Raw genomic sequence first — 15,065 nt, 5'->3', positions numbered from 1 at the left:
TCTTCCTTTTTCTTTTTTTTTTTTAACTTTTATTTTTCCGAGGAAACGGCCCCGGAAGGGCGTCCCGTGACGGCGAGAGAGGAAGCGAGAGCGTTCGGTCACAGCCCAAGTGTTTATTTACCAACCCACCCCCCCCAACGAACCCTACAAACCCCATAAATACCCTAAAAAAGTCACCCCCACCCCCCAAAAAAACTCTACAAACCCCATAAATACCCTAAAAAACCTCCATCCCCACACACGGGGCCGGGGGCAGCCCCAAGGCACCGACCTTAAATAAATAAAGCCATAAATTGGGTGTGGGGAGGGGGAGTCCAGGACCCGCTGGCAACCCCCCCCCCCCAATTAGCACCACCGAGACGAGCTCAGGGCGTGCCCCCCCCTTCTGGGGGAGCTGCTACATCCAGCGCCTCCCCCCCAAAAGTGCATGGGGGGGGGGTTAAAAGGGGGCCCCCCTTCACCTGAGAGGCACAAAGGGTGCCGTGAGAGGGCCCTCACAGCGGTTTTCCCCCCCCAAAGAAAAAACACGGGGTGGGGGCGTCCCACTCAGAGGGGTCCCCACGGCCACGGGGGCATCACTCCACCACCGAGATGCGGTCGAAGACGGGGAGGCGGCGGGGGCTGCTGGGGGGGGGGCCCCATGGCCGTCACCCCGCCGTCCCCCAGTAACGGGGCCGGGGCCGGCTGGAGCGGGGGGGGGCCGTGGAGGAAGTGGCAGCGGGGGCCGTAGGGGCAGGAGCCGCAGCGCAGGAAGGTGCTGCAGGGCTGCGTGCGGTACTTGGGGTGGCGCCGGAGCCCCCGCAGCTCGCCGGGGCCGTGGGCGAACTGGCAGCGGGCGCCGTAACGGCAGCGGCCGGTGGCGGCGAAGGGGCGGCACAGCTCCGTCTTGTACAGCGGCGACGGCGGCGAGCCGGGGGGCGACGGGGAGGCCTCCGGGAGGGCGAGCGGCGGCGGCGAGGAGGAGGAGGAGGAAGGCAGGCCGTGCAGCGACAGCGGCGGCGAGGGTCCCCGGGGGGGTGGCGACTGCAGGGACGGACGTAGCGGGGGCGACAGCGGCGATCCCAAGGGGGACGGCAGCGACGGTACCAGGGGCAGAGCCCCCCCCGCGGGCTCCAGCTCCGACCCCAAGGTCAAGGCCGCCAGCACCAGCTCCAGGGCGGCCTCCCCGGGGGCCGCCGGCCGGCTCAAGCCCGGGGGGGGCCCACGGTGCCGTGGGGGGAAGCCGGGCGGGGGGGGCACCGGTCGCCCGCCCGGGGCACTGAGGGAGCGCAGGAGGCGGCCCAGGTCTGGTGGGGGGCCCCAGGGGGAGCGGGGGGGCCGGGGGGGCTCCGGGGACGGCTGGCGGGGGGGCTGCGCACCGAAGAGAGCCTGGGGACAGAGAAGGGGACACGGTCGGTCGGGGGGGCAGAGGGACTGGGGTGGGGGGGGGGGACCGGAGGTCTCGGGGGGGGGGGGAGGGGGGTCACAGAGGTCTCCGGGGGGGGGTCCCAACCTCACTGAGAGGGGGGTCCCGGAGGGGTCTGGAGGTCCCGGGGGGTCCCAATTGTACTGGGAGGGGGTCCACGGAGCACCGGCCATACCGAGGGGGGGGCCCCAGAGATGCCGGGGAGCACCGGTATAACGCGGGGGGGGGGGGGCTCGGGGGAGGAACTGGAGGTCCCGGGGGAGGGTCGGAGGTCCCAGCCGTACCGAAGGGGGGGGGTCCCGGAGGTCTGGGGGTGGTCGGATGTCGCGAGTGGGGCCCCGAGGGTGCTGGGAGGAGTTTGGAGGTCCCGGGGGACCCCGGCCGTACCGAGGGGGGGCCCAGAGGTCCCGGGGACAACGAGGGGGGGGGTCCCGGGGGGCGGGAATTAGAGGTCCCGGGGGGTCCCGGTAGTACCGGGAGGGGATCGGAGGTCCCGGGAGGTCCCGGCACAACGAAGTGGGTCGGGGGGGGGGGGGGGGGGGGGGGGTCCCGGTAGTAGCGGGAGGGGGTCCCGGGGATCCCCATCGACACCCAGGGGGGCTCCGGGGGGTCCCGTACCTGGCGCAGGGGCTCCGGTGCAGGCCCAGCGGCGGCGGCGGCCATGTCAGCCCGGGAGGGAGGGGGCGGAGGTGGGGGGGGGGATCTCCGGTGCCGTCCGCTCGCCGCCGCGCTCCTTTTATGGGCGCCCGTGACGTCAGCGGAGGGGGCGTGGCCGGAAGCCGCCGGGGGGGCGTGGCGATGAGCTCACCGGGCGGGGCCGGCGCCGGGTCACGCGCAGGGCGCGGCCCCGGCACGGGGAAGGGAGGGGGCGGGTGACGTCATCGGGGAAGCCCCGCCCCCCTCGGAAGGGTGGGGTGGGGGCGGGGCCGGGCTGAGTCACGGTGCCGGGAACAGCGGCGGAGGCCCTGGGGGGGGGGGCCGGGGGGAGCCCCCCCACCCGTGGGTGGCCCCTGAATGTACGGGAGACCCCCACCTGTGGGTGACCCCCCCGGGGACGGGTGCCGTCCCCTACGTGTGCATGGCCCCCCGCCTACGGGTGACCCCCCCCCATGCACGGGGGGCCCCCAATGTGTGGGTGACCCCCCCCACATACGAGTGACCCCCGCCATGCACGGGGGGCCCCCCCACGTATGGCCGACCCCCCCAAACACAAGTGACCCCCCCACCTAGGAGTGACCCCCTGACCTAGGTGTGACCCCCCCCACACGAGCGACCGCCCCCCCCACACAGCTGCCCCCCACGCAGTCGTTCCCCCCCCCCCCCCCCCCCAAAAAAAACCCTCACGACACCCGCTGCTCCCACATCCACCTTTATTCCCCCACATGGGGGGGGCTCCCAATCCCTTGGCCCCCTCCGTACCCCTCTGCCCCCCCCCCCCACCTCCCCCAGAGGCCTCTCTAGGGCCCCCCGGGGGGGGGCAGCTTGCCGGTGATCTTGTTGGCCCCCTCCAGCAGGGCGTTGTGGATGTCCTTGGCGCCGGCGATCTGCGCCTTGATGAGGGGCAGGTACTGGGTGTAGGGGAGGCTCTCGCCCGCCCCCCCCCCCTCACCCTTGGGTGCTGCCGGCACCAGGGCGGGCGCGTGCTTGGCGCTGTCAAAGCTCTGCGAGAGGCACTCGTGGGCCAGGCGCTGGGGATGAGGAGGATGGGGGGGTCACCGGGGGGGGAGCCGGGGAAAACGGGCCGGGAGGGGCTTAATTGGGGCGGGGGGATAGAGGGGGAAGGGGGTGGAAGGAGGGGGTGAGGATGGCACAGCGGGTGTCCCCAAGGTTTGGGGGTGTCCCCAAGGTGCGAGGGGGTCCCCGAGGTGGGGGCGGTGTCCCCGAGGTCAGGGGGTGTCCCTGAGGCGGGGGTGTCCCCAAGGTCAGTGGGTGTCCCCAAGGTGTGGGGGTGTCCCCAAGGTGTGGGGGTGTCCCCCGACATGCGGGGGGTGTCCCCGAGGTGGGGGGGGTGGCAGACACGGGGACACTCACGAGGCAGAGCTCGAGCTGGTCACACAGGGCGTAGAACTCCTCAAGGCTCTTGTCGAAGCGCTGCAGGGCTCCATCGGCGCTTTTCCTGCGGCGGGGGGGTACGCGGTCACTGTCGCCCCCCCGGTGCCCCCCCGGGTGTCGCTCCCCCCGCCCCAGTGTCCCCCCCGTCATCACTTGGGTGGCACTGGGGGGCTGTGGGGCGAACTGGGAGGCACTGGGACAGCGCAGGGGGGTGCTGCGGGGCTCTGGGGGGGCTCTGGGGGGGCTCGGGGGTTGGATTTTAGGGGGCGCAGCCCCCCCCCCCCCGGATCGGGGGGCACTCACTGCCCGTTGTCGATGTTGGAGTTCTGCACCAGGTTCTGCGCCGCCACCTTCATCAGCGTCTGGGGGGGCAAAAAGGGGCTCGGGGGGGGGCAAAAGGGGCTCACGGGGGGGGTGGGACCCCCAGGACCCCCCCAAACCCCCCCAACCGGCACCTCCCCCCCCCTTCTCCCCCCCCCATCAGCCACCCCCCGGAGTCCCGCAGCCGCCGCCCGCAAGGGGCAGGCCACGCCCATAGGGGCGGCAGGCCACGCCCCTTTCGGCAGCAGGCTACGCCCCCTAGCAACAGCCCATCCCCGCTGCGTCAGGCCCCGCCCTCCCGCCGTCAGGCCCCGCCCCCTCGCACCCAGGCCCCGCCCTCCACCGAAACCAGGCCCCGCCCCCTCCGGCCTGCAGGCCCCTCCCTCCCCGGCGCCAAACCCCGCCCCTTTCGGCGGCAGGCCCCGCCCCCTTTCGGCGGCAGGCCCCGCCCACCTGCAGGCTCTCCTTCAGCTGGGGGATGAGCAGCCGGAAGCGCTGCACGGGGTCGAAGTCCTGCGCCTGCGCAGCCGCCACCTGCGCCGGTAACGGCGGCCCGGGCCCCGCCCCCTGCGCCGGCCCCGCCCCTGCCGCGAGCGGCGGCGCAGGCGCACTGGGAGGCCCCGGCCCGGGCCCCGGCGGCGGCGGCTGCTGCGGGGGCGCCGCCATGTTCCCGGCCCTCCTTCCGCTTCCGCTCGGGAAGTGACGTCACGGCGGGGGGGCCTTCCCGGCGCGGGCCGCGGCTGCCCGCGGCGGTGCCTGCGCAGGGCCGGGCCCCGCCATGGCTCCCACCATCCAGACGCAGGCGCAGCGGGAGGAGCCGGGCCACAGGTACGGCGCGGCCCGTGACGTCAGGGGCGTGACGTCACGGGGGCCCCGCCGTGACGTCACGCCCCCCCCCCTTGTCCCCCCCCACAGGCCCAGCTCCCACCGGACGCTGCCGGAGAGGTGGGGGAGGGGCTCCGGGACCGGGGGGGGGGGGGGGGGGGCCTGGGGGGGGCTGCGGGACGGGGGGGGCCTGGGGGGCGTTCGGGGTCTCGGGGAGGGGTCTGAGGGATCCTGGGGGGGGTCCATGGGGTCGGGGGGGGGGAGCACGGAGTCCTGGGGGGGTCCGTAGGGTCCTGGGGGGCACCGGGTCCTTGGGGGGGTCCATAAGGTCCTGAGGGGCCAAAGGGTCCTGGGGGGGGTGCTGCGGGTGTGGGGGGGTCTCAGGGTCCTGGGGGGGACCATAGGGTCCGGGGGAGTCCGTAGTGTCTGGGGGGGTGCTCTGTAGGGTCTGGGGGTCACGGGGTGCTGGGGGGGGGGTCCATAGGGTCCGGGGCGGGTCCCCAGGGTCCTGGGGGGGGTCCGCAAGGGTCGCGGCCCCCCCCCGACCACGGTGCGCGCAGGTCGGGCGTGGTGTGCCGGGTGAAATACTGCAACAGCCTCCCCGACATCCCCTTCGACCCCAAGTTCATCACCTACCCCTTCGACCAGAACCGGTACAAGCGGCTCGGGGGTGGCGGTGGGGTTGGAGGGCCGAGGGTGGGGGGGTCTCTGCCTGGTACTGGGGGGGGGACACCGGTGTGTGCTCCGTGCCCCCCCCCCAGGTTCGTGCAGTACAAGGCCACGTCGCTGGAGAAGCAGCACAAGCACGACCTGCTCACCGAGCCCGACCTGGGCGTCACCATCGACCTCATCAACCCTGACACCTACCGCATCGACCCCAGCGGTGGGCCTGGATTTCAGGGGGGGCGCTCCCAAAAAAGGGGGTTTTTCGGGGGGGGGGGGGACACAAGGACAACACCCCGATTCTTTTCTGTTCAGTGCTCCTGGACCCAGCGGATGAGAAGCTGCTGGAGGAGGAGATCCAGGCGCCCACCAGCTCCAAGAGGTAATGGAGACCCCACAGCACCGGGGGGGGGGGCTCAGGGCTCCCCCCTAAATCTTTCGGAGGGGGTCTGGGGGGGCTACATCACCCCGTGTCCCCCCCCCCCCCCCAGGTCGCAGCAGCACGCCAAGGTGGTGCCATGGATGCGCAAGACCGAGTACATCTCCACCGAGTTCAACCGCTACGGCGTGTCCAACGAGAAGCCCGAGGTCAAGTGAGTCTGGGGGGGGCCCGAGGGGAGGGGCGCACCCCCTGACCCCCCCCCGAACCCTCCCGCTGCTGTGCCCTCCCCCCCCCCCAGGATTGGCGTCTCGGTGAAGCAGCAGTTCACGGAGGAGGAGATCTACAAGGACCGCGACAGCCAAATCGCCGCCATCGAGAAAACCTTCGAAGACGCCCAGAAAGCGGTGGGGAATTGGGGAGGGGTGTGGGGGGGGCACGTTGGGGACACCCCCCCCCCCCCCCCGAATTTGGGGGCTGAGGGCCCCACCCCCTGCATGTCCCCCCCCCCCCCCCCCCCCCCTCAGATCACGCAGCACTACAGCAAGCCCCGTGTCACGCCGGTCGAGGTGATGCCCGTGTTCCCCGACTTCAAGGTAGGCATACGGGGGGGTCCCCGGCGTCGGGGGGTGGATTTTGGGGTGGGGGCAGGTTTATCACGTCCCCCCCCTTTTTTTTTTTTCGTGTCATCCCCCCCCCCCAAAGATGTGGATCAACCCCTGCGCCCAAGTCATCTTCGACTCGGACCCGGCGCCAAAGGACACGAGCGGCCCCGCGGCGCTGGAGATGATGTCCCAGGCCATGATCAGGTGGGGCATGGGCACACGGCAAGGGGGGGGGGGGACACACACGAAGCCCCCCCCCCCTCCCGGCACCCCTGTTAACCCCTTGCTGCCCGCAGGGGGATGATGGACGAGGAGGGGAACCAGTTCGTGGCCTATTTCCTGCCGGTGGAGGAGACGCTGCGCAAGCGCAAGCGGGACCAGGAGGAGGAGATGGACTACGCCCCCGAGGATGTGTACGGGGCGGGGGGCGGGGGGGCACAGGGCTGGGGGGGCCTCACAGCAAGGGGGGGGCTATAGAGCCCCCCCAGGGCTGTGGCAGACAAACCGAGCGGGTGCTGTAGATTGCTGGGGGAGACAGAAACAAAAATCAGGGGCGGTTTGGCAGCGGGGACGTGGATTTGAGGAGGGGGACTCCTCCCCCCCATTTTTATTGCCCTCCCCCATTTTTATTGCCCCCCCCCATTTTTACTGCCCCCCCCCCATTTTTATTGCCTCCCCCTTGCCCCCCAGGTACGACTACAAGATCGCCCGGGAGTACAACTGGAACGTGAAGAACAAAGCCAGCAAGGGCTACGAGGAGAATTACTTCTTCATCTTCCGCGAGGGCGACGGCGTCTACTACAACGAGCTGGAGACCAGGTGGGGGGGCAGGAGGGGCTGGGACCCCAAAAAAAAACCGGGGGGGGTGGGGGGAGCCTGACCCATGCCCCCCCCGCTTCCCCCAGGGTGCGGCTGAGCAAGCGGCGGGCGCGGGCCGGGGTGCAGTCGGGCACCAACGCGGTGCTGGTGGTCAAACACCGCGACATGAACGAGAAGGAGCTGGAGGCGCAGGTGAGCCCCTCCCCCATCTTTTGGGGACCCCCCCCCCGGCTTTTTGGGGACCTCCCCGCTTTCCGTGCCCCCCCCCCCGGGGTGCAGCTGAGCCCCCCCTGCCCCGGCAGGAGGCCCGGCGGGCACAGCTGGAGAACCACGAGCCCGAGGAGGAGGAGGAGGAGGAGATGGAGGCTGAGAAGGAGGCGCCAGGCTCCGGTAAGCGGAGGTTTTTTTGGGGGGGGGGCTGTTCCGCTGTGCCCCCCCCCATTAAATGTGTCCTCCCCCCCTCCAGACGAGGAGCGGGAGAAGGGAAGTGAGAGCGAGGGGGCTGGGAGCGGCGAGGAGGAAGAGGAGGCCGAAGGCTCCGGCGGCGGCAGCAGCAGCGAGCAGGGGGGGTCGGCGCGCAGCGAGGACGAGGCTGAAGACGAGGAAGAGGAGGAGGAGGAGGAGAGGGGGGGGCCGGGGGGGCGGCACGCCGGGGGGGCAGCGCCGCCGCCCGCGCCGCCCGCGACCAGGAGGAGATCTTCGGCAGCGACGACGACGACGACGAGGAGGAGGAGGAGGAGGAAGAGGAGGAGGAGGAGGAGGAGGAAGAGTCGGAGGGGGGGGGCAGCGAGGGGGGGGCGCCCCCCCGCAGCCCCCGCCTCAGCCCCAGCGAGGCCTCGGAGGACGAGAGCGCGAGCGAGGCGTCCGACTCCTCAGCGACTGAGGGCTTTGGGGGAGGGGGGGGGCTCGGGTGGGGGAAAAGTTTGGTTTTTTTTTTTATTTTGGGCGGAAAAAGGCAAAGTTTGGGGCGTTTTTGGGTTTTTCTCTTTAATAACGTAGTCATGGTTACCAGCCATAGTCATAACAAAAGTTATTCATAATAAAATGTATCTAAAATAACGCTTCTATCTCCAGGGCCGCGGCGCTACGGGTACAAAGGGGGGGGGGGGGGGCTGTACCGACCGGGGGGGGGCCCCCCCTTCCCGGGGCATCGACGTGTACCTAAATCCGGGGGGGGGTGTCACCCCCCCAACCCCCCCCCCAAAAAAACGGGCACGGCGGGGGCAGTCACCCCCCAACCCCCCCCAAAAAAAACGGGCTGGGGGGGGGGGACACGGTGATGTGCAGCCCCCCCCCTCCCCATGTGTCCCCCCCCCTCCCCAGCTATGTGGTTTGTTTTTTGTTTTTTTTTGGCCGGGGCAAATAATATTAATATAATAATAATAATAATAATAAAGGAAGGAAGGAGAAAACAACAAAAAACAAAAAAAAAGGGGGATTATTAAAAAAAAAAGTTAAACGAAACCCGGCCGGGAGAGCCCCGCCCCCGCGCGCAGCCCCTGTAGTGTTCACACGCGTGCCCCCCCCCCCACCCCCCCCGGCAAAGTCATCGGCCCCCCCCGGGAGCCCCTCAATCGCTGGGGGGGGGTTCGGTGCGCCCCCTCCTCAGCCGGTGCAGGGGGGGCGCCCCCGTTCCCCCCCCCCTCACCCAGGACGCTCAGGTTAGGGGGGGGAGGGCTGGGGGGGGGCACGGTCACAGCGGGGGGGGGGGGCAAAGACGGGCGCGAAGCCCCCGCGGTGGGGGGGGGCGGCGTCAGATGGTCGAGGTCTTGTCTGTGCCGTCTGCGGGGGGCAAACGGGAATGGGGGGGGGTCAGCGGGGGCGGGAGGGTCTTGCCCCCCCCCTCAGAAGCTCCCCCTGAAGCCCCCCCCCCAAAAAAAAACCCGCCCCCCCCGCTCACCCCCCCAGCGCGTGCTCCGTCATGCTCAGGCACAGCGACTCCAGCGTGGGGTTGATCTCCAGGTCAGTGCCGGGGAGGGGGCACTCTGCGGGGGGGGGGGCAGGAAAAAAAGGGTTGGGGGGGGCGCAGGGCGTTGTTTTCTTGCCCTGTCTCCCCCCCCCGGGGCCCCCCCCCCTCGACTTACCCTGGGGGAAGGCGAGCAGGGCCTGGGGCGAGGTGTGGACGGGCAGCGAGTGGGTGCGCTGCACGCGCTGCGGCTCCCCGGGGCGCCCCCGGCCCCCCCGCTGCCGAACCACAGGCTCTGCGGGGGGGGGCGGGGGGGGAATAATTTATTTTGGGGGGGTTGGCAGTGAGGAGCTCCCCCCCCGCCCCCAAAAAGGCCCCCCAAGAAAGACCCCAACACCCAGGGGCTCCCCCTCCTCCCTGAGCAGTCACCCCCCCCAGAAGAACCCCCCCAAAAGAACCCCCCCCCCAAAAGAACCCCCCCCCCAAAAGAACCCCCCCCCAAAAGAACCCCCCCCCCAAAAGAACCCCGAGTTTCCCAAGGACACCTCCGCCACCCCTATGCCCCCCCCCCCCCAGGACCCCTCCCCATATACCCCAAATCCAGCCCCCCCTTCCCCCCCCCATTACAACCGTGCCGAGACCCCCCCCAATTACCCCAATACTGGAGCCCCCCCCCCACCATCACCCCCCCCGACCCCAAAACTGGAGCCCCCCCACCCTCTAACCCCCCCACCCACCCCCTGCCCCCCCCAAAAGCCCCCAAACCACCCCCCCCCCTCCCCCCAAAAATCCGTCCCCCTCACCCACCTGGCGGCCCTGGGTGCCGAGGGGGGGGGGCGCCGAGGGGGGGCCGCGGGGCTGGGGCCCCCCCGGCAGGGCCCAGCAGCCCCAGGCGGGCGGGGGGCAGCGCGCGGGGGGGCAACGCAAAGGGGCGCTGCCCCCGCCGCCCCCCCGCCCCCCCCACAGAGCCAGCTATGGGGAGTGAGTTGGAGCCGAAGGCCCAGCTGGGGGGGGGATGGGGGAGAATAAAGGGGGGGGGGGTCAGGACAGCACCAGCACCCCGAAATCTTCCCCCCCCCACTTTCTGGGGGGGCCCCAGAGCCCCCCAGGGTGGAAATGGGGTGCCCCAAAGCCTTTGGGGGGGGGTAAAGGGGGAAGGAGGGGGGCAGGAAAATGGCCTGAGACCCCCACACACAATGGGGGGGGCAAGGAGGACAACGAGGGTCCCTGAGGGCGGGGGGGGGGACATGGGGGGGGTGCCAGGTTCAAGGGGGGGGTCCCAGGCTCGGGGGGGGGGGCACCTAAGGGCAAATCCAGCCCGGGGGTTCCCAAGGGGAGCGAACGCGGCACCAAGGGGGACAAATTGGGGTACGGGGGGGGGGGTGAATGAGGCCGGGGGGTGTCAAAGGCCGCCCCCCCCCCCCCGGGAGTCCCCGCGTGCCCCCCCCACGCCCCCCCCCACGCCCACCTACCCTTTGGGGGGCCGGTAGCCCGGGCCCTCGAGCGGCACCTTCTTGGGGAAGGCGCGGAGCAGCTTCAGGACCTGCTGCTTCCAGGAGAGGAGCCTCTTCTTCTGCGTCTCTGTGAACGCCTGGCAAAGCGGGGGGGGGCAGCGTTTTTTGGGGTGTCCCCCCCCCAAAAAAATAAAACAAACCTTAAAGCCCCCCCCCCCCCCCAGCCCCGGCTCAGCCCTACCTCGTGGCTCAGGCACTTCTCGAGGAGCTGGAGGTAACTCGTGATGTTCTCCTCGTCCGGCCGCGACACCAGCAGCTGGGTGCACACTACGGGGGGGTCAGGGCGTCTGCGTCCCCCCCCAAAAAAAAAAAACCACGCTGCCCCCCCCAAAAAAGGGACAGGGTGCCCCCCCCCCGCAGCCTCACCTTTGCCCATGACCCGGGTGAACTGCCCCGGGATGTCCCCGTCAGGAACCGGGGCCGCGGGGGCCTCGGCGTCGGCGGCCGGGTGGGGGGCGAAGGCGTCGGCAGCCCCCGGGGGGGCCCCGTCGGGGGCGCCGTTGGCGGGGGGGGCCGGGGGGGGCCGGAAAGCCTTGATGGGCGTCACCATGATCTGCTGCAGCTCCTGCAGCGCCGTCCACAGGTTGCCCCCCTCCAGGATGTCCTGCGGGGACCGCCGAGGCAGGTCGTTGTCACACGGGGGGGGGGGGAGAACACAAAAGGGCCGGGTCAGGGCCGCCCCCCTCCAGCCCTTGGGACAGGGGGGGGGGGAAGGGGGGGGGCCCCCCGCACCTTCTCCAGCGCCTTGAGGACGCTCTGGCGCTCCCGCAGCTTCTGGATGCTGAGGGCGATCTTGTGCCGCGCGCCCTTGGTGACGTTCTGGGGGGGGGGGGGGACACACGGAGGAGAGATGGGCGGGGGGGCGTCCCCAGCCTTTTTTTTTTGGGGGGGGGGGGGGGGGGGGGGGGGGGGGGGGGGGGGGACGACAGCGCCGCCCCCGCTCACCTGCGACTCGAGGTGGTGCTCGGTCAGCGTCATCATCTCCTCGTAGGTCATCTGCGAGAAGAGCGCCGCGTACTTGTGCAGCCGCAGGCTCTTCAGCCACGAGGGGACGTCTGGGGGGGGGACACAAAATGAGAGGGGGGGGCGGCGATGCCTCACAGCCCCCCCGCAGATCAACCCCTTCCCCGGGACCACCCCCCCCAAACCTTTCATGCCGCTGCCGTCCTCCTGGAAGGTGTTGCGGCCGCCGGCGGGCTCCTCGGTCTGCTCGCTGCCCGACGAGGCCACGCTGCTCTGCGGCGAGAGGGGCGCGTGGTCGCCGAAGGGGGGGCGGGGGGGGCCCGGCTCCTCGCCCCCCCCCGGCCACTCGCCGCCGCCCCCCTGGGGGCTGCCGGGCACCAGCGACAGGGAGCGCTTCAGCGGGCTGGGGTGCAGCTGGCAGGGCAGCGCTGCGGGGAGGGGGGACGGTGGGGTCCGGCCCCGCTTTCTGCCCCCCCCCAAAGATTTCCAGGCCCCCCCAACCTGCTCCCCCCCCCAGCCTCCTGCGTCCCCCCCAACCGCCTCCTGCGCCCCCCCAACAACCCCCTGCGCCCCCCCCTTATCCCCTTGTGTCCCCCTTTTGGCCCCTGGTGCCCCCCCCCACTCCCTATGCCCCCCCCAGATCATCCCCTTGTGTCCCCCTTTTGGTCCCCAGTGCCCCCACCACTCCCTATGCCCCCCCCCAGATCATCCCCGCTCCCCAAGACATACAGGTGACCCCCCCCAGACCCCCACATCCCCTCTGACCCCCCCCACACCCCCTCTGACGCCCCCACACCCCCTCAGGCCCCCCTCCTGCCCCCCACAGCCCCCCCTTCCCCCCCCCACCCCCCCACTCACCTGTACCCCCCAGCCCATTACCGCCGCCGGGGGGGTGGAACGGGGGGTGCCCGTTCTCCCGGGGGGCCGCCTCGGGCCAGGGCGGCCCGATTTCGGGGGGCCCGTGCTCGGGCCAGTCGTGGGGGGCGCGGCGGGGCGGGGGGGGCGCGGCGTCAGGGCGGGGGGCGGCCGCGGAGGCGGCGACGCCGCCGCCGGCGGGGGGGCGCCGCCGCCGCCGGCCAAACGCTCCTCCAGGTGGCCCAGCCAGAGGGCCAGGGCGCTGCGGTCGTCCAGGGTGGTGGCGGGGTGGATGAGGGCGTAGGAGAGCAGCTGGCGGCTCTCCTCCACGCACCGGTTGCTCTCGATGGCGTAGGCCAGCACCTTCTGCAGCCGCTTCATGTACTCGGCCTTGGCGGCAGCGTTGCCCGGCTGCAGGAGGGGCAGGTGGGCCAGCAGCAGCGCCACCGCCGCCTCCGCCGGCTCCTGCGGCCACTGGCTGATGGCGGCTGCGGGGGGGGAGAGGGGAAGGGGTGAGGGGGGCGGAAGGCGGCCCGGAGCGGCGGGGGGGGGGGCAGAAAGGTCCCAGAAAGCAGCGGGGGGTAAGCGGGGCCGGCCGGAGGGGCGCGGGGGCCCACCGGGGGGAGAGGCCATCCGGGAACGGGGGGTAAAACCATGGCAAAAAGTTCCCCAGAAAGCAGCAGGAGAAATCCGAAATGCCGTGGGGAGCCCTCTCGGAGGGCCCGGGACGTGAAGCACAGCTCCAGAGCCGTGCCCGAGCCCCGCGGGGAGGTCCCCGGGGGTAACCGGGGCCGGTCAGAGGGGTGCAGGGACCCACCGGGGGTACAAGCCGTCCGGGAACGGGGCTAAACTCACGGCGAAAAGCCCCCCAAAAAGCAGCAGGAGGAGAAATCCCCAAACCCCCAGGCAGCCCCCGCCCCAAACCACGCACGGAGCCAGGACACGAAGCACAGCCCCAGAGCCGTGCCCGAGCCCCCCCCCCCGGGGAGGTCCCCGGGGGTAACCGGGGCCGGTCGGCGGGGCGCGGGGGCCCGCTCACCGGCGCTGTTGGCCTCGGCCTCGAGGAGGTGGATGTCGGCGCAGTCGGCCAGCGAGTGCTCGAGGCAGAGCTGCAGGAAGCGCGCCTGGGTGCGGGTGACGCGCTTGAGCAGCGAGAGCAGCGCCACGGTCTGCTCGCACTCGTTCCAGCCCTTGAACCAACCGGCCACGATCCCCACCTGGTCCCGGAACATCATGGCGCCGCCGGGGCACCGGGACGGGGGGCGAGGGGGGGGGGGAGACGCGGAGCCGGCCGGGCCCCCCCCTCACATGGCGCCGGCGCGGGAGCCGCGGCGGGGCCCGGGGAAGCGCTCGGCAGCCCCCCGGGCCGGGGCGGGCATGAGGGGGGCGGGAGGCCCCGACGGCTCCGGCCGGGTCCCGGCGGCGTCGCCGTGCAGCCGCGAGAGCCCCGGAGATCCCTGCGCAGAGAGGAGAGAGCGGCGGTTACCAGGGGGGGGCACCGGGGATGGCGACAGGAACCCCCCCGTGGGGAACGGGAACCCCGATCCCAGTGGGAACAGAGACCGGGAACCCCCGGGTTGGGATCGGGGACCCCCCCGGTGGGAACGGGTACCGGGATCCCCCGGTTGGGAATGGGGACCCCGATCCCGGTGAGCACGGGAACGCCCCCCGGTGGGACCGGGAACTCCCCCCAGTGGGAATGGGGACCGAGGATCCCCCCGTGAGCACGGGGACCCCCCGGTTGGGAACGGGGACCGGGAACCCCCCCCCGGTGGACACAAGGACCCCCACCCCCGGGGAACGAGGACCGGGGAGCCCCGGTTGGGAACGGGAACGCCCCCCGGTGGGAACGAGAACCGAGACCCCCCGCTTAGGCCCATGCCCCCCCCCCCAGCGGGCACGGGGACCCCACCGCGCCGCGGGGGGCCCCCGGCTCAGCCCCCCAGCGCCGCCGGGGGGGGTACGTGGGGGCAGGCCGGGCCCGGGGGCACCGGGCGGCGGCTCCCGGTGAGGGAGAAGCGAAGGCCCCGAAGGGGGGGCCCGGTACTGGAGGGGGGGGGCGGCCGAGAGCCGCGGGGGCCGCCCCGGGACCGGGGGCCGCGGGGAGGGAACCGGGGCCTGGAACCGGGGCCTAGGCCCGGGCCCGCCCTCACCGGGCCCGCACTCACCGCCGCCGTCGCCGCCGCGTCAACGTCAGCACGCACGGTGCGTCACCGCGCCCCCCCCCGCGCACGCGCCGGACGCCGCGCGCCCCCCCCCCTCCAGTACCACCCAATGGGAAGCGGCCGCCGCCTCGCCGCCCCGCCCCCGGCTTCCCGATTGGGCGGCGGGGCTGCCAGTGGGGACGGAGGGGCGGGGTTTCGCCGGGGAGGGCACGCCCTCCTCGCGCGGGCCTCGCCTCCGCGTCTGGTTCGCCCTGAGCGGGGCGGGGGCGTGGTCTGCGAGGGGGCGTGGTTACAGCGCGAGGGGGCGGGGCCTGCGAGGGCGGGGCCGGGCCGGGCGGGAGGCGGGCGAGGCGGTGGCGGGCGGGGCGGGGCTTCGAGGTGGGCGTGGCCTGGGTGGGCGGAGCTTCGCAGGGGGCGGAGCCTGGGGCCGGAGCGGAGCCGTCGCCCCGGTGCCGGTGTCCCCGCGCCCCCCCCCCGCCCCCCCCCCCCCGGTTCCCTCCTCCCCCCTCCCAGCCCCGATCGTTCTCCGGCTCCGCTGCAGGGGAACGGCCCCGCCCCGGCTGCGGCTCCGAGCTCCGGGCACCGGGAACCGC

At 72.4% G+C, this 15,065-nt stretch overlaps 4 protein-coding genes across 4 annotated transcripts; 1 reads left to right on the top strand and 3 right to left on the bottom strand.

Moving 5' to 3' along the window:
• Window positions 1-181: 181 nt before the first annotated feature.
• ZFP36 (ZFP36 ring finger protein) lies at window positions 182-2,610 on the bottom strand. Its single transcript, XM_066984744.1, has 2 exons — window positions 2,024-2,610; window positions 182-1,368 (listed from the first exon to the last, which is right to left on the bottom strand). Exons 1-2 carry the CDS (start codon window positions 2,066-2,068, stop codon window positions 547-549), a joined length of 867 nt encoding a protein of 288 aa, XP_066840845.1. The 5' UTR covers window positions 2,069-2,610; the 3' UTR covers window positions 182-546.
• Window positions 2,611-2,758: 148 nt separating this feature from the next.
• MED29 (mediator complex subunit 29) lies at window positions 2,759-4,444 on the bottom strand. Its single transcript, XM_066984738.1, has 4 exons — window positions 4,232-4,444; window positions 3,761-3,819; window positions 3,437-3,521; window positions 2,759-3,093 (listed from the first exon to the last, which is right to left on the bottom strand). Exons 1-4 carry the CDS (start codon window positions 4,442-4,444, stop codon window positions 2,863-2,865), a joined length of 588 nt encoding a protein of 195 aa, XP_066840839.1. The 3' UTR covers window positions 2,759-2,862.
• A 48-nt stretch (window positions 4,445-4,492) lies between these two features.
• Window positions 4,493-8,128, top strand: PAF1 (PAF1 homolog, Paf1/RNA polymerase II complex component). The gene is given in 15 exon segments (XM_066984729.1): window positions 4,493-4,606; window positions 4,694-4,723; window positions 5,164-5,256; window positions 5,365-5,486; window positions 5,582-5,648; window positions 5,758-5,859; window positions 5,947-6,052; window positions 6,173-6,241; window positions 6,351-6,454; window positions 6,547-6,663; window positions 6,941-7,069; window positions 7,156-7,261; window positions 7,372-7,459; window positions 7,536-7,699; window positions 7,702-8,128. Coding segments are annotated over 15 exon segments (1,755 nt in total). The 5' UTR covers window positions 4,493-4,556; the 3' UTR covers window positions 8,110-8,128.
• Window positions 8,129-8,400: 272 nt separating this feature from the next.
• Window positions 8,401-14,571, bottom strand: SAMD4B (sterile alpha motif domain containing 4B). Its single transcript, XM_066984728.1, is given in 16 exon segments — window positions 8,401-8,852; window positions 8,972-9,054; window positions 9,154-9,219; window positions 9,222-9,270; window positions 9,783-9,809; window positions 9,811-9,979; window positions 10,448-10,566; window positions 10,671-10,756; window positions 10,856-11,093; window positions 11,222-11,308; window positions 11,435-11,544; window positions 11,638-11,880; window positions 12,311-12,469; window positions 12,472-12,795; window positions 13,347-13,764; window positions 14,476-14,571. Coding segments are annotated over 15 exon segments (1,986 nt in total). The 5' UTR covers window positions 13,543-13,764; window positions 14,476-14,571; the 3' UTR covers window positions 8,401-8,822.
• Between the last annotated feature and the right edge of the window lie 494 nt (window positions 14,572-15,065).

Source organism: Anser cygnoides, chromosome 29, assembly GCF_040182565.1.
Source record: "Anser cygnoides isolate HZ-2024a breed goose chromosome 29, Taihu_goose_T2T_genome, whole genome shotgun sequence".
Classification (NCBI taxonomy): Eukaryota; Metazoa; Chordata; class Aves; order Anseriformes; family Anatidae; genus Anser; species Anser cygnoides.
The sequence above is the reverse complement of the archived record's forward strand: the minus strand, read 5'-3'. Positions and strand labels throughout refer to the sequence as shown.

Bases quoted from the DNA above. Each gene is read 5' to 3' on its own strand.
- ZFP36 (XM_066984744.1), bottom strand. From the start codon at position 2,068: ATGGCCGCCGCCGCCGCTGGGCCTGCACCGGAGCCCCTGCGCCAG. The intron at 1,369-2,023 runs GTACGGGACCCC...CTCTGTCCCCAG, and splicing joins CACCGGAGCCCCTGCGCCAG to GCTCTCTTCGGTGCGCAGCC.
- MED29 (XM_066984738.1), bottom strand. From the start codon at position 4,444: ATGGCGGCGCCCCCGCAGCAGCCGCCGCCGCCGGGGCCCGGGCCGGGG. The intron at 3,820-4,231 runs GTGGGCGGGGCC...TTGCCCCCCCAG, and splicing joins AGCTGAAGGAGAGCCTGCAG to ACGCTGATGAAGGTGGCGGC. The intron at 3,522-3,760 runs GTGAGTGCCCCC...CCCCCGCCGCAG, and splicing joins TCCAACATCGACAACGGGCA to GAAAAGCGCCGATGGAGCCC.